Raw genomic sequence first — 24,933 nt, 5'->3', positions numbered from 1 at the left:
CTTAGTGACTTTCAACGTGGCACTGACACAGGATGCCACCTTTCTAGCAAGTTAATCAAATTTCTGGCCTGCTAGAGCTTCCCGGTCAACTGTTAAGCGCTGTTATTAAGTGGAAATGTCCAGGAGCAACAACAGCACAGCTGCAAAGCGGTAGGCCACACAAGCTCACAGAATGGGACCACCGAGTGCTGAAGCGAGCAACTCTGGAAGCAACAAGAACTGTTTGTCGGCAGCTTTTTAAAATGGGTTTCCATGGCAATGCAGCCGCACACAAGTCACAAGATCACTATGCGCAATCCCAAGAGTCAGCTGAAGTGGTTTAAAGCACACTGCCATTGGACTCTGCAGGAGTGGAAACGCATTCCCTGGAATGATGAATCACACTTTATCTGGCAGTCTGACAGATGAATCTGGGTTTGGCTACCAGCTCAAAATGCCAAGTTTGGTGTGGAAGAACTGGATTTGCCTGCACAGACCCCTGATCTCAATCCCACTGAACACCTTTGGGATTAACTGGAATGCTCACTGCGAGCCAGGCCTTATTGCCCAGTATCAGTGCCCGACTTCACTAATGCTCTTGTGACTGAATGGAAGGGAATCCCCGCTGCTATGTTCCAAAATCTAGTGGAAAGCCTTCCCATAAGAGTGGAGGCTCTTATAGCAGCAAAGTGGGGACTAACTCCAAATTAATGCCGATGGTTTTGGAGTGAGATCTTCAACATACACATATGGGTGTGATGTTCAGATGTCCACATACTTTTAACCATCTAGTGTAGTTAAGGGGATAAAATGTGGCCAAAGCTGTGTGAGGGTTCCAGGATGAATGCACTTCTGGACAGTGGTTTTCAGGGAGCGTTAACTTTGCATCATTGTTAGCTTGAGCAGCTTGAGAGCAAGATCCTTGATCTTGAGGGCCAGCTTGCTGGACCCCATAGTTCACAATGAGTAGAGCTTAAAAGGGGAGAGTCCAGAACAGGCAGGAGAGAGAACTGGGAGACAGTAAGGGTGTAAGTGCAGGAAAAGCATGTGTACCACGCAGGGACGGCACCTCTAGAGGTTGTGGTGTCCCCAATTGGAATGGCCTTGTCTTTATAAAGACTAGCTACTATCTGCAGTGACGAGTTAGTGTGGCGTTACTCAGACTACAGCATGTCAAGCAGTCATAGATGCGTATGTAAATTTCTAAATTTGTATATATTTGGTGGTGTCTTAGGTTGGTATTTTTGATTTCATTCTTTCACAATAAACAAGATTGATCAATTTCCACTTGTGCCCCTGCTGTTTTTTTTCTCCATTATTCTAGTCGGCTATACAGCTTACTTGGTAGCAGGACTGTGACAAAGATATACTTTTCCATTCCATGGCATGGATTCAAAAAATGAGAAATAGATTGCTGTTCCTGCTTCAGTTTTCCAAAATCTTTGTTGGTTTACAATCGCAATCAGTGTTGGTACTTGCTGGAAAGATTTGTTCACAGTCCAGAGCTCACCTTTAGTCAGGGGGGCTCAAAACTTACAATGTTTTAATTGCTCCATAAAAATACTTTTATAACAGCAATGTCTGGACATATATCTGAAAAGAAGCATTTATTTACATACAAATTCAATAAATAATTTTAAAAACCACCAATGTTTGTGAGTTTTCTACCATTTACCAGGAAAAAAATTCACCTGAAATCTGATTCTGGGGTAACATCTTGCACAGCATTATGCCTGCATTTTATTGGCTGGGACATAAAATATTTTACAGCATTTATTCAGGACAAGTTGTGTCCAACATAAAGACCCATCACCAATCCACACTCCATTTTTACACAGTTCATGCTGTGAAGAAAATAGATCAGACTTGCACAATAGCCAACAATTTATTTCACCATTATCCTTTGTGGTTTTCAACGGAAAAAGGCATAAGATGTACAAAACTTTTTCATTGTAGGCCTACCCCTCACCATATTTTACCCCACTTAGTGTATTCCCTCCAAATGGTTACGCGCACACGCTTATGTCCTACAGTTCCACATTAGTCCAGTGACAATTCCAATGATGCATGTATAAATAACATATACCTTTGTTTCTGCTTATTTCCAACAAACACACACCTTTGGCCAATAGTCTTTCAACAGGTCTTCTCTCACTCACATACACACACACACACATTCCATATTCAAGGCAAAAACATCAACAGGGCTGGTTGCATCTTTAAAAAAAAGAATCTCCATTTCAATCAACCTACCTTAGTTTGGGTCAAAACTCGGGTTGATTTCATATTTGCAAGGTTGCACTGGTAAGATGCCGTAAACAATGAAAAATAATAAAAATAAACATTAGATAATAACAACAACAACAATAATAACAACAACAATAATAATAACAACAATAACTGATTATAATCAAATGACAACAACAACAATTACACCATTTTTCTGCCGTGACACTGCTTCGGCATCATGTTGGGTAATAAGACAAACTTTGAAACAATTAGAGAATTTTAAATGTTTCACAATCATCATAATTGTTCATCTCAAATCAGTGTTCTTTCAAAGTTGTGATGTGAGACAGATGCTTCGTTCACATAGATGAAATCTACATACAAGCTTCTTCATAAATATTTACTGTCATGTCAAAATTTAGGAAGACATCATGGAAACATACTGGTGTACTAGTTGCTCCCCCAATTTTCTGCCCTGAAGATGCCCTCAAAATATGCATGCCACATTTGGCAGTACATAATTTTTTTCCAATTAAATACATTATTCTGGAGATGTATGGCTCTTCTGTAAGCTAAGACATCAATTTCTTGGAAACAAAAAAGAAAACAAGTTGACCACAGGTCTCTATCAGGGAAAGGGAGAGGTAGTTACGTTTTGTGTATGACATTAAAACAACCAAATATCCAACTAAAAATGTAAGAATAAAGAATGATAGCAAAAGACAAGAGTACAAGCATATAGTTATTTTAATACATGAATGAAAACTGGAAACAAATTGAGCCTTGCAAAGTTCATTCAAAACCTAATACTCAGATTTAAGAATTATTAAATTGTCCATTGTTTCTTTTCCAACACATAGTATCACACTGAGAAGCATTGCATCACACTAACAATCAATGCCCCATTGCAGACTCAAGTTGCAATTCAGGATTTCTTTAAAAATAAAAAGGCCAAGGCACAAAACCATGTACCTTAAATTGCACCGATAGGACCACAGTGGATTGTGTACTGAACTGCCCTGTTTTGTTAGGCTCTTCTTTTTCTACAGGATTTTCACACCACCAAGAGTACAAAACAATAAAAGGGTTCAGATTAAGAGGGGGGGGGGTATGTTTTTGGGGAATCAGGTCAAGTCCCAGCTCAGGAAGAAGAAGGTGAGTGCAGGAATCCCAAGCCAAACTTTAACCACAATGGGTTCCCTCTCCCTTGTACTATCTGGATTCCCGGTCTTTGGGAGCACTATAGAGGACCAGTTCAGGCCCCCCGCCGACCCGGGAGTTGCGGGGAGAGGTGGAAGCCCTGCTGGGGGTCACAGAAGGGATGAGGGGAGGGGGTGCACCGACTGAAAGGGGTCCCACCAACCCAGAGGCCGTCTTGGTCAGAAGACCATTGGGCACATGGTGAGAGTGCGGATGCAGCGGGCCCAGGCGAGAGTAGAGGTTAGGGTGGCGAGGAGAGGATCCTGGTTGGTGGGAGTGTGCATGGGAGAGCAGGCCAGGATGTAGCTGGTCTAGGTGAGCTGCATGAGAAGCACCGGAGAGGAGGGGGTTGGAGAGGTGTGCATGGGGGTGCATTCCATAGTAGCGTACCCTCTCAAAGTCCTCCCGCAGGATGTGTGCTCGCTGATCTTCCTCAAGCAGGCTGCCAATAGGTCCCGATGCCTGTGGAGGACGCTCCTGATGGTGATGGTGGGATAGGAGACCGAACTCCTGTCGTGTTGAAGAGGAGGAAGCAGGAGGGTGGTGGGGCCCCACAACAGCTGCCACAGCCCTCTCAGCCTCAAAGAATCGCTGAACCTGTTGGTGCTGGAGCAGCCGGGCCAAGTGGGGATCTGTACGCAGGGCCAGGTGAGAATCTGGGCGCATAGTCAGGACCTCCCTCTGCTGCTGTTGCGCAGCCAATTCCCTCCAAGGATCCCAGGGGAAACCGTGGGGAGACTGAGAATGCCCCTGCAGTGCAGCATGCGGATGAGTGGGGAAGCGATCCCCTGCAGCACCCACAACTATCCCCCCACTACTTCCTGCCACACTCAGATAGGCCTCTATGGCCGCTGCACGAGAGCGATCAAGCAGCGAGAGGGAGAGGGGATGGGAGTGTGGAGTGGATGGAGGCTGTGGGATACTGGGTGGTGGGCCCAGGGAGAGGTGGGCAGAAGAGGGGGCAGGGTGTTGGCGACTGCTGGGCTGATCATAACTGTGGGATGACATTGATGATGGTGCCACGGAGATGGGCACAGGCTCAACCTCGTCCTTGCGTTCTTCCTTAACTTTGATTGGAGGGGGGTAGATATAGCCAAGTAGTGGGGCCACTATTTGGGTACCTTGTTCTGGCTTCTTGTACTGACGCACAGGATGCAGAGAAACAGAGGCAGAAGGAGGAGTGGAACAACCACCTTCCCTCTGGGTGGGCCGAGAGACTTTATTTGGAGAGCTGGATGGAGGTTGACGAGCATATAAGTTCAGAGGGGAGGGGACAAGGCAAGCAGGTGGGAGAGGGGTAGGGGGAGCAGAGGAGGATGAGGAACATGGTCTTTCTGGTGCTGAGGATGAAGAGACAGGGAGGGGGGCCTTAGGAGCCACAATAGAGTGAAGCTTGGTATCTCGGTCCCTCTCCCTGCTCCGTGCCCGAGGGGGCTCATCCTCTGATGGACCTCCAGAGCTGCCCACAGCCCAACCAAGACTGCTGCTATGGGAGACAGGGGTACTGCTGCACAGCTTGAGGGAGGGAGCAGCTGGAGACATCCTCACAGGGTGACGACCATACGAATTGTCTCTGTAAGAGGAAGTGAGAGAAAGCAGGTGAATAATCCACCTTTTCCTTGACATGCAGTCAAATATTCCCTATTCCATACAAACCACACAGATATTTTCCCCATGGCCCAAATATCTAAATTGGTTATACCAAAATCTTAATGCAAAATTGGAGCTAGACCCTGTCTTGGACCCTGTGGGCAAGGGCTAATTCCTCACTGTGCCAGTGTCAACTGCTAGCAAAAGCCCAGGGCAAAGAGTAAGGTGGATCGCTACTTGATCAAACTGAAACCAGATAACTGATAAATAAATTCCACTAATCAAAATAACAAACAATATGATATCTTACACCTTTCAGTGCCGAGGCCCCTAATAGAGACAATAACAGGGCAATCATTCACTTAATAATGAAGACCACTGAACGTATGACAGGAAGTCTTCATATACTGTTAGACATATATTCTGTTATCACTAGTGGGGTTTCCATCCATTTTTGTTTTAATGCAGATTCTGAAGTTGCGCATAAGTAAACCGAAGCGCAATTGCTTGAAATTTGAAGGGAAAAAAAAAGTCAAAATATGAAAGGTTTTCTGAAAGCGGAAAAGTTGGCAAATCAATAAAGAGATGTGATAAAGGGTGATGGAAACAGATTTTAAATAAATGTGACAGGGACGCTAGTGGCATACCCCATAAAGCCCAAATATGTCATGAAACAGACCATTGTACACCCTCCTCGATGTCTCAGGGCTACATAAAACATTGGCATGTATAATCAAGAGAGGGCTGCTATGATCACTCTTCCAGGAGCGAGTATGTCTTGCAACAAACTCTCCATTACCGTGTTTAGCTGGCACTACTGATTACCAAAATCTTGTTGCGTCGACTTTAAAATATTTGCATAACAGTAGTTGATGGAAACACACATTGATTTGCATTTTCTTTTACCAACGTCTTTGAAAATTGCTCAACATTTGTGAAACATTTGGATGAGAATTTCATTTAATTATTCTATTCAATTCCTAAATTGTGGTTACTAAAATGAAATGAGTCACACTTTAGTCAAAAGTTAGGTAGTCAACAATTGCCTGCACATCTGTAGATGGCTACTCCCTTTAAATGTTTCCTCACAGATGTTGTGTCTTTTGAGACAGTAAGAAACATCCCTGTTTGGCCTCAGTTCACTCTGTGTAACTTACCGCTTTTCTTGCTTAACAGCTTTAGATTTCTCTGTAATCAAAAATCATATGCTGAATCCTTTCACATGAACGCACATTGTCTTCGTTTTTGAGAACAAATGACTTTAAAAAATAAATAAATATATTTTAAAAGTTGTCAACTATAGATCAGTTATCATGCTGTTTATCTTATCTTGCATGTTTCAGAAAGCCGGTGTAGGAAGAACAATGCTCTAGATCCTGGCCTATAACTGGTTTGATTTGATGACCAAATTAGAAAACAATTTATAGCTAGAAAATCAGAGCCATTAAAAAAAATAAAGCCAGAGTAATACAAGTAACCAAGAAATTACAATCAATTATTTAAAATTAGAATTGGTGGCTTTACTTTTCAAAGTAATGAACATCAGAGTTCTGAATGACCTCCATTACAAAAGGCGTTTATACCTACACTACTATATTTTAGAACAGGACTTTTAGATCCAGTCATAGTAAAATAAAACAAAATGGAGAAAGAACACGAATATTCAAAAAGAATACAGCAGGAAATAAAGAACAGGTGCATTGGTGAGAGCAGTGATGAAAGTATAGGATGAAACTGTGTCATACCGATCTTTTTCATCTTTAATATGAACAACTTCTTTCTTCTCTGCTTCTTTCACTCTTTCCTCTCTTTTGTCCATCCCTTTAACCCATGTTGGCGTGGTCGGAAAAGAAGGTGGTGTGTGGTGAAGGCGATTCCAGGGGTCATGGGGGTTGGCCAAGCTGCCCACAGCTCCTCCTTGTGACTCCTTATGGCCAAAAACTGAGTTTGTACCTGACAAAAATAAAAGGCAGAAAGAGAGACAATATGGCATTTCAGAATTGTTCAAAGAAAAATGTCCCTCAATTTTTCCAGAGATTATTTTACAGGCAGCATTAATCAAATCCCAACACAATTTTACACAAAAAACATAAGCTAGCTATCATTAAGCAATCAGTGATGTCAGGGACCAAGCACCAAGGGTGAGCCACAGCTCATTTGGGGGTACTTTGTCATGGACTACAAACCTAATCCAAATACACAACAAAGTTAGTTTAGTATGGATGGTATTTAATGGAAGGGTACATCTGTAGGGGGGTAGTGACATTAAATTTGAGCCACATAACCTACATGGGTCCCTCTTCAATGTTTTAATTTCAACAGGACTAGACAAGCCCAGTTCAGCCAGAACCTTGATTACAGCCAGTGGAAAACATTGTCTGCCAGAAATTGGAACCTTTGACATTTTGTCCATAAATGGCACTAAAATCACTTTTTATTCATATTTTTAAGCAATAACAAAAAAAAGGCTATGAATGTAGCTAGTTAGCAATACACCATTAAATGTTAGCTACTTGTAACTAGCCATTGAACTATAATATACAAACTAGTTAGCTATCAAGCAAACTCGCAAACATTTTTGTGTGCTTTTAACTTATCCAACAGACATAAAACATGCCGTAGGCTAGTAACATCATACTTACTTGCTAGCTAACAACAAAAAAACTTTCACATCTACAGTTGCGCAGTTTTTTGGTCCTTCGTACTCACCTGCTGTCGGTAATCATTTAAGATTAATACCGCCCCTTGCGCACGTTTCAACAATGGACTAACCCGCCACTTTTCAACAGTAGGGAGTGAGCGATACAGCAACTCAGCCAGTACCTCAGTAACAGACATTCACTGTTCTCAGGGTCTGGCGAAAAATTAGAGGCTGAATCTAAGAAGAGGTGCAGTCAAATATCATTTCACAATTTATGTTAAATTTTCTTTAAAATTCTTTAACTGAAGGAGATGTGCTTCTTGGGACTGCTGCAGGGAAGGAGTATGAGGATTCCTGTCAAATTTCATGCAAATTTAGGCTTATCGGGACTATTCAAATTAACATTTTGCAAAAAGCTACAAACCTAATCCAAAAAACTACATGTGCATGCATGTCCACAATATGGGTTTCAATCATCTCCTGAAGTATTGCTACAATCAACCTAAGTTTGGGGTCATATTCATAATTTGGGTGTGGTTAACCATTTTGGTTAAATTGTCCTGTGGCCATCTTTTGACATAGCAACATTATCTTTGCAATTTAACACTGGGATGTGCTGAAGATCATGCATGCTGAATGCAAATGACTGTCTCTTCAAAAAGGAAAACAGCAGAAAATCTAATATCCTGGACATTATAGGTTCTATGAAAAAATTTGTTCAGGATGAGGAGGTAGACTTGCGTGCCAAACTTGGTGAGTTTTTGAGCATGCGAAAGAAGTGAAAATTTAGCAAGAGCTAAACAAATATATTAAAAACAATAATTAAATAAAAAAGAATCAATTATTTTTGCCAGAATTATTATGACCATGAATCATAATAATGCATACTTACTGGTATCACCTGTTTAAATCTCATTTATTAAATCTCAGCTCACATCTGGAATTATAAATCTCAGGTTCAAACAGGTCTTGCAAATCAACTTGAGAAGTGAAAAATAAACTATAAAACGCAGATCCAATCCATTGTGGCCATGACTTTAAGATGGAATACTGAGACTCACCTAGTGAGGGGCTACCCAGCCCACCGAAGGCCCCAGTCCCCAGAGATCCTAGAGAAGAGAAAGGGGGCGAGCGGCCAAATGGGTCTGCAAGGAACAGATGGCTATTACTACTCCTGTTTCAAAAAACACTCCGCAATACACACATCGAACAAAAACCACACGTTCTCCGTGCAAGTACTGGACTGTATTACCATTCAGTAGTACCACATAATTTTTTTTTAACCAGCTTGAACTTTTCGCAAAACTACTTATCAGAAGTGTTCCGAAAGCAAAGCGTGAGTCCTACAACTGGGTGTTTGTGTCTCAGTCCTGCCATGGCTGGCTAGGGCTCGAGGTCCGCATTGGTGAGGCAAAAATAGGCCCAGCCTCAGGGAATGTTAAAGGGTAAGCCGGTTAGTTTTGTTGATCGCATCGCTCTCTAGGTGATGGCCACTCCATTCAGACCTCATAACTGCTGACCTCGCTATTCTCTGACGACCAGGCCAGTATATATTTGGTGGTGTATCCGCAGTGTGGAAAAATTGTTGAGAAGAGGCGTCACGTGAATTGGAGGAATCACGTGTCCGCCCTCTTCTGAAGTCAACAGGAAGGGTTGAAGTGGGAGATCAACAAGTTCGGTTGAGTTCAGATTCTGGAAAAATATATATGTATCAGGGATGGAAGATTTATTTAAAAAAGATAAATAAATAAAATAAATATTCGCAATGACTCTGGTGCAACGCAGCATACTTGTGATTAATACGGCTTTAAGCACAAAGTTGAATATCAAAAAACATTTTCTTCCAAAAATGATTGACAATAAATTTAATGTAACATTTTGCAACATATATTCAAATACTCATTTGAGCTGCCTGCATCAGAGACATATGGCTCATCACTCATGTGAATGCAAATTTTGCCAATATCACGGTCCTCCTATATCTAGATGGATAGTTCATGCGCACCACTGGCTGGCCGGAAATGTGGAGAAGAGTGCTCTCGGAACTTCAACTCCAGAGAAAAGCAACCGAGCATAGCCAGCTTCAGTTTCCATGGTTCTCCTTAGAATTTATTAATTTTTTCTCTGGCCCTCATGTCTGCGAAATGGGTACACAGGCTACAGCAGGGTGGTTATGGAGGGAGGGTGGCAGTTAAGCTTTTGCATTTTCATACCACCTTAATACCATACATTCCCTGAATTCTGGGACATTACATACAAAAAAGTCTACAGAAAATGAGGGTTACGCACTTCGTGCAATGCCTCTAGTGGTCGGCATGCCGTTGTGCCTAGACTGCTCAATTCAGACATTCTGTGCTCCTGCAACGTTGAAAAAACAAACTCGGTGTGCTAGATTTATTAGTAGAGGATTCAGGACAACTATGCCGAATACGGAGTTCCGCATCGTCACCATTGTCGCGCTGGTTGTGCATTTACCAAGCACCCCCTCCCAGCAGTCTCATCTTGTAATTCCCACTTGCAAATGATGCAAACGTGAGTTTCTTGAGTCAAAACAGTTGATTTGTAGTGAAATAGATGATTATGTTGTGATTTACTGAAATGCATAATTTAGACATTTTGGATAGATTTGGAGACACTGGGTACACTGCTTACTTTTTGCTTCATAGATCATTAGTAGTTCTGCATGTCCACTCAGATTTTACACACCGTAAGGACAGTATTGGCCAGGTGATGAGCGGTGCCTGGTTTCCTCCAGACGTGACGCTTGGCATTGTGGCCAAAGAATTCAATCTTGGTTTCATCAGATAATCTTGTTATTCATGGTCAGAGTCCTTTAAGTGCCTTTTGGCAAACTCCAAGCAGGGTGTTATGTGCCTTTTACTGAGGAGAGGCTTCGGTCTGGCCACTTTACCATAAAGGCCTGATTGGTAGAGTGCTGCAGAGATGGTTTTCCTTCTGGAAGGTTCGCCCATCTCCACAGAGAAACTCTGGAGCTCTGTCAGAGTGGCCATCAGGTTCTTGGTCACCTCCCTGACCAAGGCCCTTCTCCCCTGATTGCTCAGTTTGGCCGGGCAGCCAGCTCTAGGAAGAGGCCTGGTGAATCTGAACTTATTCCATTTAAGAACAGGAGAAATATCCTTTATACAGGTGTGCCAAGCTTGTAGTCATACCCAAGAAGACTCAAGGCAGTAATCCCTGCCAAAGGTGCCTCAACAAAGTACTGAGTAAAGGGTAAAGGGTAATACTTGTGCAAAAGTGATTTTTCCGTTTTTTTATTTTTAAAAAATTATCAAAAATTTCGAAAAACCTTGTTTTCGCTTTATCATTTTCATTATGGGGGTATTGTGTGTAGATTGATGAGAATAAATATAAATTTTAATCAATTTTAGAATAAGGCTGTAACATAAGAAAATGTGAAAAAAGTGAAGGGGTCTGAATACTTTCCGAAGGCACTGACTGTATGTATGCATGTATGTATGCACAGTATTTATTTTTCAAACAGTATTTACTTTAAGTTGCAAATATACAAGAACGTGTAGATTTTGTTAAATGAACTTGACGATCAATATTCTTTCTTTAGGTATTGACCAGCAGTTTCATATACTCATTTACAAGTCTGGCATGAGGCAATTTTTGTTATTAGACACTTTGATGCGAGACAAAGTCTTCATCGACATTGTCTTCAGATGGCAAGATTAAATTAAAGCCACAAGCGGCGTTGGGAGGGGTCCAAGCATTTGCACTACTGCGCCCCCTATGGAGAGATTTTAAAATGGTTTTGTCCTCATGATCATATACCTTCACCCAACATATCTACTGAATATCATGATGGTTGTATAAAATACTGATGACTCATGGTCCTGGCCGCTTGCCGCAAAGGCCTTTACTGTCGTAACACTTAGATGGCCCAGCGTGTATCTGCAGCTGCAGCGCTTCCGTGCAGCAACAAAAAAAGGCATCAGACTAGTGTTGTCACAATAACAAAATTTTGACTTTGATCTAAATTTTAGTATCACGATACTCGATACTAAAACGATACTGATTTGATACTCGGTACCTAACAATACTGAAATTACCTTAATAGATCAGAAACGTAATGTCCACAAGGGTTGACCTCATTTTCAAATTCATGGTTTACTAACAACCTGGTTTATTAACAACCTTTAAGTTGAAGCCTGTTCAACATATTAATAAGCACAGGCCTATAGTGTTACAACACTAAACAATAGAAAAATATATTAAATATATTTCAAAAATTAAACAATTGTAAACTAAATAATCTTTAAACAGGTCTTTCACTTTTAAATAGATCTAAAGATAGCATATTTTAATAACAACACAGCATCTTCCTATAATAAAATATTTCCAAATTAGAACACCTATCGCTACTGAAGTGAACTGAGTCGAAGCGTGCCCTGTATCAACGAGCTTGAATGGGTTGAATGCACAAGCCCAAAGGGATCACAGAGCTTCTCCACCCTAACTCCCCAGTGGTGGAACGAACTCCCCGTCCCTCTCCGAACCTCCCCCTCACTATCCATCTTCCGCTGTGGCCTGAAGACTCATCTCTTCATACTATACCTAGAATAACCACCACCACGCTGTGTATATATATATTTAAAAAAAAAAAAATAATAAAAAAAAAAACCCTTTTTCCTGTCACTTGTTACATGTTGCCCCATCCCTGCACTTCTTGGTAAATTGTATTTGTCCTAATACTCTAGCTTATTCTTCTGCCTAGTTTGGCTTTGCAGATGTTGACCAGGATAGTGTTCTTTGTTCTCGGCTAGAAATAGCTTTACAAAATAAGTAATTGTACCTTACTGAACCCGTGTTCAGCAGTTGTCTACGATCATGAAAATGCACTTTTTGTACGTCGCTTTGGATAAAAGCGTCTGCTAAATGAATGTAATGTAATGTAATGTAATGTAATGCACATCAACTGACTTGGCCACCAAAGTTGTTACTGCCATCTAGCGAAGATTCTGACAAATTACACCTTTCATCCTCTCAATCAGTAATGGGGGAGATACATTTCCTAACATTTACATTTGACCTAAAAGTACTGAACGTCGGAAAATTCTAATACCGAACTGTTTTTTTTTTTTAAAGTACCGAAAAGGTGCTGAAGTTTCGGTATACCGTGCAACACTACGTCAGACACATATTCCAATCCATTGCTCAGAGAATGCACATTTCAGAGTGCCTCAGAGACAGATAGAATAATACATATTTCAAATAATAAATACGACAAAAAACGAAATATCAACTCGCCATTCCTGCTACCTGCGTGCTGCCCGCAGAGTACCATATTATTTATTTAGACATTCGCAGACTACAGCATAAATTGCGTTCTTTGTTTATATTCAATATTAGTAATTGCAGCGAGAAACTGCAGCTGTAGATGCAAGAAAGTTAGTTATATTATGGTAGCAACGGAACAAACCAAAATATTGAGCAGTAATACTTACATAGCAATGATGAAATTTTATCTGTGTTCAGTAGATAGAGACAGAGACAGTAAATCAACTATAGCCTGCAGCAGTCCTATCCGCTTCTGTTTTGCTCCAGAAAACGAAGTCAGATAGGTCTATTGGCAAACATATGGCTTAGCTATGCCCAGAAGTCCTCAATAATTATAGTATTTTCCAAGAAATTATGAAAAATCGTTGACAACGTTTTGTTAGGTGCAGCGTCTTCTACTGCTACCCCAGAGTGAATGCGTAAGTGAATGTGATAAGAAAATTTTTGGTTACGCTGACCGATAAAACGCTATTCCAAAAGCAAAATCAGACATGTTATACATCGTTAGAAAGCTTATACTCTCACCTACTGAATAAATGAATTGTACTAAAAAGGGTGACAACGCCGTAAACAACACGTGTGGTATTACGCACAGCTATTTTTGAAGGTACCCAGGTATCACAGATGCGCATATATTTCACAAACGGATTGTCCAAGACAATATATGACCACTGAGTCTCAAAAGGGACTTCTCTACGCGTAAAACCAACGGTAAGGTTGTATATTTATTCAATATTTTGTCCCAGATATTGACTGTAGAATGACATGGCATCATTTTTTTAAACCTTGTCTCGTTTATTTTGTTACTCGGTGAGCAGCATTTTCACTGCCATATTGGCATATTTTAGGGCTACTGTCGTGTTTATCATGTTGCTATGACGGAATACGATTTTTGAGTGGTGAATATTTTTATGAATGCCCAGATAGATAATATTGTCCATTATGAAGTTCAGACCCTCCCCTCACTGATAAAAACTAGACCCGACGGTGTCGAATTACTTAGTTGCGTCGCCATGGATGTCTTCTAGCCGCTTGCCGTAAAGGAGTTTACTAGATGTCGTAACACTTTAGATGTGGAGCTACAGCTCTTCCGCACCGCAACTACTAAAAAAGTCCAAATGGCGGGCAAACAATATGGCGGACATAGGTGGTCCCAATAGCAAAGTTGTAGAGCACATTCAGATGCATTGGTCGATGAAGTTTTGTGTTGATCTGACTTATGGTGTGGGAGTTATGGCCTTTTAAAGTAAGACCCTTTGTTATAGCACCACCATCTGGCCGACATAGGTGATTTTTAGTGCCTGAGTAGTGGGGGGGCCATAGGAACCCACCTACCAAATTTGGTTGCTCTAGGACTTACGGTTGCTGAGCCTCAGACACTTATAGCGGAGGGAACAAAAAAATAATAATAATACATTACATTACATTACAGGCATTTGGCAGACGCTCTTATCCAGAGCGACGTACAACAAAGTGTATAACCATAACCAGGAACAAGTATGACGAAACCCCTAGAGAGAAGTACCGGTCCAAGTGCAGGGAACAGCCGCATAGTTCAACTTGGACCCTGAAGGTTAAACTGATTAACACTAACAGCAAGAACGGCAACAACGCAGTCTATGGAAAAAATACAAATACAAATAATAATAATCATAACAGATACAATAGGGTTCCACCAGCCTCGCTGCATGGACCCCTAAAAAAAACACAGGGTCAAGTTGAAACAATTTAGGAAACACTGGGTAGCACTGCTTTGGAATATAGCTTGTTTAATTTGTATGATGGTAGCCAGTTAGTGTTTCATGTAACTCGGCATAATTTTGATATCAATACTTTTAATGTCAGGCCTAGACGTTGTAAACGTATTTTTCATCAGATGTCTGTTTTCTTTGACTTACTTTTCCAATACAATAGGCTAACTTGTACAAGTCAAAACAGTGTCTACTGTTCATTACTGTAAAATATCCAGGCCTAGCGGTCCCTCACCTTGCTCTGTGATATATACCTGCCAAACCCCCCCCCCCCCCCCCCCCCCCCCAGCAACAATGGGTTCATTGTCATGCCTGCACATTTTTCATAAACATAACAGATCCAGGAGATGCCAAAGAGAAATAAATTGAAACATTTGCCCCTGGGAGGCAATGCACAGACACTTGCTGACCGCTGGGTATATTGTCCTTCAGGTTTAGGGATGCAATATGATCTTCAGCTGCTACTGACTGGAGAATGCATAAAAAGAATACTGAATGGCAGCATGCACAGGTGCCATTATAAATAAATTATTCACACTATCAAAAGTGTGGGACATTCATACACACTCTTGCACTTGGCATACAATTAAGGATTTTTCCCTTGACAATAATGTAAAATAACCATGCTATAAGGCATATCTATGATGCACCAGCAATCTCTGTCTTTACGCACTTTTGCCAAATTCACGTTTACCTGTATTTGTCATTCTAAAATGTGTTCAGGAAATTTCTGCTCGGATTTGTGGTTTGTTGCTATCTCGATAGCCACAGCAATGGCCCAGATATAGTGAGGCAAAAAGACAAGCTGACAGGTCTCGCTCAATAAAGAGTTAACCTAAGAACAGCTTGTCCTCAGTGGCAGCTGAAGTTCACCAAGGCGATGAAAAGTGATGCGGTATTGGCTCGTTTTCTGTTGGACCTGTCAGTAACATTAGTTATCCAGCTAGGATTGTCAGATGTCAGTTTTTCACACCAGAATGCCTTGTTTTCAAATTATTTGGTCTCGATGGCAGACAACGTACTGTCAGTCCGAGTACATGATGGGAGAAATTTTCTGGTAGCGTCTAATGAATTAGCGTGTCTAGTGACTTGGTTGGGTACTTGGGGTTGAGTGGGTGGAGTTTAAGGATGAGACTTCTTCGATGCTAAAAGCAGGCTAAAAAATCCTGCATAGTATGCCTTTAAATAGACAAGCTAAAATGTAGTTGCATGAGCAACACAATCTTGCACCGGAGAAGTTAAGAAGATCTTACCCAAGTGTGCCGAAGGAGTGATGAAAGAGGAATGAGGTGTTGACGGGGGGGCAAATGTAGAGGCAGATGGGTGAACTCCACCTAGAACCACATTTCATACAAACTTCTTACAAGAGCACACAAGAACACAGCAAGACAAATTTACTTGAATGTCCGTAAATTAAAGACATGTATTGAATATTCATGCTTTGGTTTCAAGTTATCCAAACCAATGCACAAATACATACCGCTGGCTGTGAAGAGGCTGGCAGGTCGAGCCAACTCATGGGCAGAGGGAAGCCCACTCCCCTGTGCTCCAATTCCTCTAAGCCCACCAAAGCCCCCTGCTCCAGGAAGGCGAGACAGCAAGTTGTTGCGGAAATCCAGCTTGTGAGGATCCACCTGCAGCAACTGTGAGAAAGGTCTGGCAGGGTTAACATCATTATATATAATTATGTTAATGCATGTCTTTAGATTGCTCCTCAGAACAACAAGCAGTTAAGCAAGCATAACCATCATTACATTCCACTTATGTCAATATTCAAGAGCTTCCAGATAGCTTCTAGATACAGCAGTTTAGGGTACCATTTGACACTGCCGTCCCAAGAGATCTTCCCGGCAGAGGTAAATTTGCATGTATTTTTATGGTTCGCCACAGCAACCAGGTGGCAAATGTGAGTACTCAAACACTTTCATTCTAGTACTTGAACTAGACTTTTGCCTAGTTCAAGTACTTTAAAAAGCGCTTGAAAGATTTATATGATGCAAAATTCCCTTCAGAAAAAAAGCTAGTATACAGCCTACCTTGACTTTCTCCTGATGTCTGAGAATCATCCAGGCCACACGGACATGCATGGCACACCACTTCCCTGGTTTCTGTACAGGGAGAGAGGAAAGCTTAGCAGGGTCACTGTACAGGACATTTCACTGTGCATTAAACATTTTGTTACATCACAAAATGCCAGGGAATTCAGTCAGTCAGAGAAAAAAGTAGGGTAAACAAAGGCTCTCATCCAAAATTTAGTAAAACTGATGTATAGAAGGTGAATATTTACTCATGAAGCACAACAAAAAAGCTTCCACAGTTTGTCGCTGAACAGTCTATTTTTGACCACAGAGGTCAGGAATATTCACTACCGTAACATGCATTAGCTACAAGGATGGCTTGCCAACTGACTTAGCTACCTAAATTATTTTGTTTTTTATTCTGCCAGTTAACTTTTGTTGATTCAGGAAGCCAGTCTTTCCAGCTGTTTTTCCAACTTCCAACTAATTTGTACAGATGGCTATTTATCAAAGTGAAAAAAACACCTAACTGATATTGATACTGATACTCATACTGATATTGCAATGTAACTAAAAATATAAAAGATCCATAAAGGGGGCTTTAGTCAAAGTCAAGATGTCAGTTTGACTACTTTTCATACCTGTATTTATAGCTGACCAAGTAGTACAGGTTACAAGGCAGTTAGCTTAACATTAATGGGACTGGCCTTCACAGTTTTAAAAATAAGTACTTCAAAACTTTTCTTAGAAAATCAGTTGTACTGAATTTCAGATGAAGGACAAGACACTGGGGGAAGTACTGCAGTTTGGCGATTGGAGTGGAAACTGAATACTGATGGCAGATATTCATTGCAGATGGATATATAATAATAGTAATAATCAACTTGCTTTCCGTATAGCTAGCTAAATAATTTTACACAATGTGATGTGGTATATTTATGGACATCAAGGTGTCTGAACAAACACAGCCATTCATTCTGTATTGACCATCCAATGAGCAGCATAGTTTTACTCTGCTAAATGAAAACCTGAAAAAACAACCCAGAAATAAGCTAAGGCATATTGGCTATTTCAGCATGTGAATAACAAGTGACAGTGAAATAAAGCTTCAGTCAAGAGAAAGTATAAGCTGTAAATCAAGTTGGTCTTGCCTTTAAGCAATTCCTGTAACCATTCAAAAGTGATTTCAATTTGGAATCACATGTGACAGCCCTACTTGGCAGTATTGCATAAGGAACGCTATGCATGAGAATAAAATCCCACAGAACCACAAAGTGAGCAACCTGTAATTATTTCCTGATGAACAAAAATTCACAAAAGGCTGTTTTGATTAATACAGTGGTATGCAAAATTTTGGACAACACTAGTGAAGTTACATGTTCTGGGGAATCTATGAGTGAAGGTACAGTATGTTAACAATCTCTGCAGGATACAAACATAAACATTACACATTTCTGCTAATTTTAATGCAGAATTACTATTTACTTGAAAAATAAAAAAATAAACCCGTAAATGCATGTGCAAAACTTTTATGTTTATTCTTATTACCCTACCAGTTAAGAAATATTCTTTGGTTTTCTTACATACACTACATGATGTTTCAGATCTCCCCAAATATTTTTAATAATATTCAAGTCTTGGGAGTGTGAAGGCCATTTCCAAAAGCTTAATCTTTAGTCTCTTTAAGTAGTTCATAGTTGTTTTTGAGCTATGCTTTGGATCATTTTCTTATTGAAATATCTGATGTCTCTTGAGCTTCAATTTCTTAACTGACTCTGGTACATTAGCTTCTAGGATTTGTTGATATTTCCATTCTTCCTTCCACTTCCACAACTTTTCCTGTGCCACTGGCACATCCCATCCCAAATCATAATAGACCCACCCCTGTGCTTAAAGTTGTTTTCTTCAAATGCTTCCCATTTTTCCCCAAATGAATCTTTTTTGGTTGTGGCCAAAGAGTTAAATACTTCCCACATTCTTTTCACAGCACTTTGTTCCAAAAAGTCTCCGGCTTTTCAAAGAGTTGCATTGCATATTTCGAGATTGCAGGAAAGCTTTAATATTGACGACTCTAACAAAGAAAATTTTGTGTAAACAGCACTACATAGTGGATCTTTGTACCACAACTCCAGCTAAACCTTTATGTATTGATTCAATACAAACAGTCATATCAGACATTTTTAATGTAAGCTATTATGGAGTACATCATTCAATTTTATATAACAGCGTGCATTATTTTTAGTTCATATAATTCACTATTTGCAATCAGTGTAGTGCAGTGTATCAGCTTATTTACAGGCTATTATTGTCTGTACTGTATCCTTTAGTGTTTCTGAGCCAAAAGCACATAAGGCACATACAAAATAGTATCACAATATTCATACATTTGTAAGATAGAATTACATTACACAAGATGGTCAAGAATCTACATCTACACAATGGTATGGTGTTATTGTATGGTTATGTGATGGTCGATGAACAAATTGTTTATTCATTCAAAAAGTTGTTTATTCATTCAAAGTAAAAGGGTCTATGGAGATGAGAAAGTGTTCAATAGAAGGATAGTGTTTATGAGAGGGTAATTACATGAAAGTTTAAAAAATGCAGGAGCAAGAATAAACAGGATGAGGCAAGCTGATATATTATGTAATGATATATTACTTTGTGTGTGTGTTTTTTCATAGCACTGATGTTTCTGGGTGATTTAGTAATGACAGCTGTAACTGATTGTATGATGACAGTGGTTCTACAAAAAGTCATGGAAATGCATACATCCGTCTGATTTGTTCAAATACTGCCTCGTACTACTGCTATCTTAGTGAGCTACCCAGCTATAGAAAATCCTTGCAAAACGGTGTGCACAGACTGCAGGATACGATTGATAATAACAATCAGAGCGTGTGGCGGTTCTTTTAAAATTAGATTTTTTTCCCAAGCTGTTAAAATCAGGAAATAGTCATTAAATTAATACTAAAATAAATGGTAATAAGTTTGTATCCTGCAGAGGTTGGGCTAAATTACTTTCATTTAGAGACTCGACAGAATATGCATTTTGACCAGGGGTGCCCAAACTTTTGCATACCACTGTATTAGGGGTGCACCGATCGATGATGTAAAAAATCTGAGCCATGCGCAAGCTGCATTGGAATGCTGCTGCCATATCTTTCCCAAACTGTCAGCTGTTTGGAAACAATATGAAGTGTGTGAAGTGGGCATTAAATGACTTTTTTTCAACCTGGGTCTTAAGTTTGTAATATTTTTTAATCAATATAATGTACCTTAAAACAAGTCCAGTTTACCTAAACCTGTTCTTGAGAAGTGAAAATGAATGTAAATGTTGAGATTTTTTGTCAAAATTAAAAATAATTCAGTGTGAACTTGCAGAATTGACCGTAAGCTACACTATTCTGAGCACACAATAATTTAAGTAAGCTCTTCGTCCGTGTATTCTGGTTAAAATAAATATACTCGGCCAGCAAAGTGAAGAGGCTCAACAACATTCTCGTAATAATCTGATGAATAATTAGCTAGTGAAACATGTTCAGGATTTGGATTTTTAACATTATTTTAGAGGTAATCCATGTTAAAGGTAAAACATGTTGACAGCACTTGCACCTTTTGAGGAGCTTAATAGAGAAATTGACTCTTTCGCAGCGACTGCAGCAGATTCCATCCATCACTGCACTGAAACATCTCCTAAGATGGCACAGATCATGGTGCGAAGCAGTCAAAACGCACTCTTCTGGGAGCAGTTGAGAAAAGATTCAGCCACATTGAATCATAGCTCCTTCACTGGGTGGCTATGACAACAATATAACAATAACACAGTTGAAAATAATAATTCTAATAATAATAATGAAAGTATCAGAATGTATTGATAACCTATAGAGTAAATAAACAATCTTATGTTTTCTTTGTTACCTGTTGCTTTGGGGGGGGAAAAAAAAAAACCTTAAAAACCAGCTGTCGGAATCGGCTGATTTATCTAAAAAAAAAAAAAATCGGCAACCGGAATCTGCCATAAAAATTCATGATCAGTGCACCCCTACACTGTATTGAAAATACAGTCTTAAGCATTTTCAATTTGTAGCTATTGTATGTGTTATACTGCATAATTGTGCGATAGAACAGTCAAGCTGGGATGAATTAAAAGCACTGGGATCTGTGCTTCCATGAAATAGAAGTACCAGACAAAAAATTACAATGAGGCAAAAATCTAGGGGTTACAAGATAAGGAACATGAAAATTCTTACATTATTTATTCTTACAGAGGTCCTGAATGGGTCGGTAAACTGAAAGAGAGGAGGACTTGAAAAACCTCAGTTTATACCCATCCCCTCAAGCAGCCATTTTCCAATGAACTTAAATAATGCAGCCAATGCTTCAATAAAATGTGCAGAACAGGAAAATTAGTTTAATAGTTTTTAACACAAGGGTTGTTACAATATCGTATATCAAAAAAAAAAAAAAAAACTGAAGATCTCACTGATATGATTGCCCATAGATATGATATTTAAAATTATAATCACCATTATTATCACTAATCAATCATTATTGTACAGATAAAACATACGACTGCTTTTAGAAATAATACAATTTCATAGAAATAAACAAATGACTTAATATTTCAAAATCTGAATAACTCAATCTTTGCCTGCTCCTTTGAGAGAGTTCTGAGGGGAGCGTCCTTTCGTCCCAATAATAGATAATATACTTTTGCTGCCTCGGATCAACGTCTGTACATTTTGTTTTTTAATATTAGGTTATTATACTTGCTCTTTAAAAAAATACTTGGTTATTATTAGTAGTATATTGGCTACTTAGTTTATTAATGGTGCCAATTATCTGAGGAGCAATTTTATCCTTGATAAACGAGAGAGAAGAGGATAATGAGACACGCTTTCCCCTGATGGTGATAGTCGCAAGGAAGCACTTGTGTAGACCTACTGATGCTGCAAGCACACCATCGGAGCGAGTGCTAAGACGCCAATATACTCATAAAGAAGCAGAACTTTTTGTTTGAAACTACCAGTTTTGAACAAGAGGCAAACAAAAATTTGTGGGGTTTTGAGTTATCATTTCTCTGCATTTACTGTGATACTTCACGTTTAGGTACCCAGTGCGCACGCTCTGGTGCCAACAACCCACAGTCAAACATGGCTTTGTCCATGAATTGGCTTCATGCGCCATTGAGCAGCACCCATAGGAATCCATGGAACCGGTCGGTAATCGGAAGCTGTCTCCAGTTCTTGTATATCTCGACACTGCTACAGCACAGTGCCTAGAACCTGAAAGGCTTTGATCAACCATTACTCCCAAGTCTTTTTCAAATTGAGAATATTCCAATTTTGTCCCTCCCATAAAATAATCCTGCCTAGTGTTTTTATTTCCCACATGCAGAACTTTACATTTGGCTATAGTAAATTTCATTTGCCAGGTTTCTGCCCACTTCTGGATGTAATTTAAATCTTCTTGGATCACTTTACTTGATTCCAAACTATTAGCTGGGCCACCCAGTTTTGTATCATCTGCAAATTTGACTAATGTACTTTCTAATGTCCCTGTCAAAGCCATTGATATAAATGAGGAAGAGCAGAAGTCTTAGCACCAATCCTTGTGGGACTCCACTTCCAACAGTTCACTGCCCAGATAATATCCCTCCTACTACTCATTGTGTTCTACACTGTAGCCAGCTCCGAATCCACTCTGAAATATGTCCTCTAATTCCTGTCATCATTTTAATAACAAGTCTCTCATGTGGTACCTTATCAAATGCCATTTGAAAATAAGCCTCGTTATAATCAAAACACTTGGGAGCTTTTTCAAAGAATACCAGGAGGTCTGTCAGGCATGACCTTCCCTTACTAAAACCATGCTGGCTATGCCTTAAGATGTTGATATTTTCAAGAAATACTTCCAATTTGTCCCTAATGACAGATTCCAGTATTTTACATATTATGGAAGTTAAACTTACAGGCCTGTAGTTTCTGGGTTCAGTACAGTCCCCTTTCTTATATATTGGTATTATATTACCTATATTACCACACTTCCAGTCCTCAGGTATTTCTCCAGTTTCTAAGGACTGTCAAAAAATACTTGCCAATGGTTTAAAGATGATCACACATAACTCTTTGAGTACTCTTGGGTATATGCCATCTTGGGCCTGCTGTTGTATTTGTCTTTAGTTCAAGTAATTAATCTAGTACTTCTTTATCCTCTATTTCAATATCTTAAAAAATATTCTGAGTACTGAATATGCCTTCCAGTCTATTAGTAACATTTTCCCTAGTAAAATTCTAAACAACATAAGTATTTAAGGCATCAGCAATATCTTTACTCTTAGAAAGCAATGCTCCTTCCTCATTCCTGATGTACCTGAAATCCAGCTCCACTGTCCTTTTCCTACTACAGTATTGAAAGAAATGTTAAGGGTTACTTTTTGCATCTTGGGATTTGAATTTGCCTTTCAAAGAGCCTCTTGGCTTCCCTCTTAGCACACATATTACAATATTCAGCCTTGGAGATATATAAGAAATTAGCATTAGTACTTTCCCCATCTTTTATTTGGCTATCTTTCAGACCAAATGATTTATCCTTAGTTTGAAAATGGGGAGCAAATGTGGCAAACCCATCAGATAGAACACCACTTCCTAAAATCACAATTTGAGATTAATGCTGCTACGGGGCTACACGTGGCAATTACTTCTGTTCATGCTGCCATAAGTTTCAAGTTCAACTTGAAACTGAAGACAACTGAAAAGCCATCAATTGCATTCACTTCTAAAGCAAGGACCTGACTGTACTAATATATTCTAGTTGGAAAAACATTCAGATGCCAGTACATTGATGACTGAAAATAGTTCAAATTGAATGTCAGTCCACAATCCTCACAATTTAAAAAGATTTACTGTTATTTAACCAGGTAAAGTTGATCAACTTTAACAAATGCTCATTTACTACATCAAATACATTTACCAGTTAAATAATTAATGTTCCAGTGCACAAGATTTGGCCATCACAGGGACACTAATTAAAAGGGAATTCCACCAAGAAACAACAAAAAATTAATGTAACTGATTAAGCCTCTCTTAGTGGCTGGGCAAAGCAACCTTAAATAATCGGTAATAATGGTGAGAATTTGGAAGTATACAACACCACGCTCTAATTTTTTAAAAATTACAATGGGCAGGTAATTTAAATTTGGAGATATCACCCCCCCCGACCTCCCATACTAAGTGAAGGACGTGTTGTCCGAGCTAACAGATGGTCGCTCGGAATGTTCAGTGGTCTTGGCCGAATGTTCTCCTCAAAATCATCTGGCTGAAAGCTCCTGCTACCGACTGGCACATTCTTAAGCTGTGTCTCAAATGTATCTGGAGGATATTTACCATTCCCAATTGCAGTCAGCCAGTTTTTGCTCACCCTCATCTTGCAGTAGCTGGTAAAAATAAATTCCTTCCTTCCCCATAAACCCCTAGGTTTGATAAAGAGTAGAAAAGTGGCTTCCAGGCCCAGTAGTAACACCCAGCCCCTCAATTTGTATTCATAGAAATGGAAACCTGTGATGGCTGTCACAGGTTTCCACACCTACCTCTAGCACACCTTGTTTAGCAAATCAATATCTCTTCAAAGCCACTGTGTGTATAATTTGTATCTGATTAAATCTTCCAATTAATTTTGATAGTATAAAGGTTTGTCTGTAGAAAAATGAATTCATCACAGAGAGAATTGGTTTAGCCCGTGGTGCTTTCATTCTGTATTCCCAAATATAATTTGGTGTGAAGAATGTCCAGTGAAGAGGACTGATTTCATCATCACATGGAGACACGAGAGAAAATAACCTCATTATATTTACACAAAATAATCTGAAAGGGTAAAAGTACAAGACAACACTGGAATACATAGTAAGTCCACAAATCAGAAACAGGTGTGCTAGTGAGGGAGTTTAACAAGTGGTGCAGTGGAAATTCAAGAAATAAACAGAAATAATGTTGATTAATGATTAAGCTGAAATGCATATGTATTATGTATGTTTTAATCACACCGTTTAGTTTTATACATATATATATATATGACCCATTTGTTTATCTTACTGTATAAAGGAGAGTTGTGATCTTTTCTCTGGAGACATTTTTGAATGATGATTTGACAAATATTTCAGTCTTTCTGACAGATGAGAATGAAATATTATTTGGTTAAACTAATTTTAATCTTACCAAAA

The 24,933-nt window shown here is 39.6% G+C and overlaps 1 protein-coding gene across 3 annotated transcripts in view; it reads right to left on the bottom strand.

Moving 5' to 3' along the window:
- Positions 1–1,681: 1,681 nt before the first annotated feature.
- The window catches only part of fbrs (fibrosin), a 64,605-nt gene continuing 41,353 nt past the window's right edge, over positions 1,682–24,933 (bottom strand). The window contains exons 12-18 of one of the 3 annotated variants that reach the window (XM_035406755.1): positions 20,966–21,004; positions 16,731–16,802; positions 16,175–16,337; positions 15,948–16,028; positions 8,701–8,784; positions 6,744–6,951; positions 1,682–4,981 (exon numbers count right to left, since the gene is read on the bottom strand). In XM_035406755.1, the coding sequence (XP_035262646.1) occupies positions 3,421–4,981; positions 6,744–6,951; positions 8,701–8,784; positions 15,948–16,028; positions 16,175–16,337; positions 16,731–16,802; positions 20,966–21,004 (2,208 nt within the window). In that variant the 3' untranslated portion in view covers positions 1,682–3,420. The remainder of the gene's footprint in view (positions 4,982–6,743; positions 6,952–8,700; positions 8,785–15,947; positions 16,029–16,174; positions 16,338–16,730; positions 16,803–20,965; positions 21,005–24,933) is intronic. The other 2 variants (XM_035406757.1, XM_035406756.1) reach the window with 2 other exon arrangements.

The sequence above is a fragment of the Anguilla anguilla genome, chromosome 2 (assembly GCF_013347855.1).
Source record: "Anguilla anguilla isolate fAngAng1 chromosome 2, fAngAng1.pri, whole genome shotgun sequence".
NCBI classification, from domain to species: Eukaryota; Metazoa; Chordata; class Actinopteri; order Anguilliformes; family Anguillidae; genus Anguilla; species Anguilla anguilla.
This window is presented reverse-complemented; position numbering and strand designations above follow the sequence as displayed.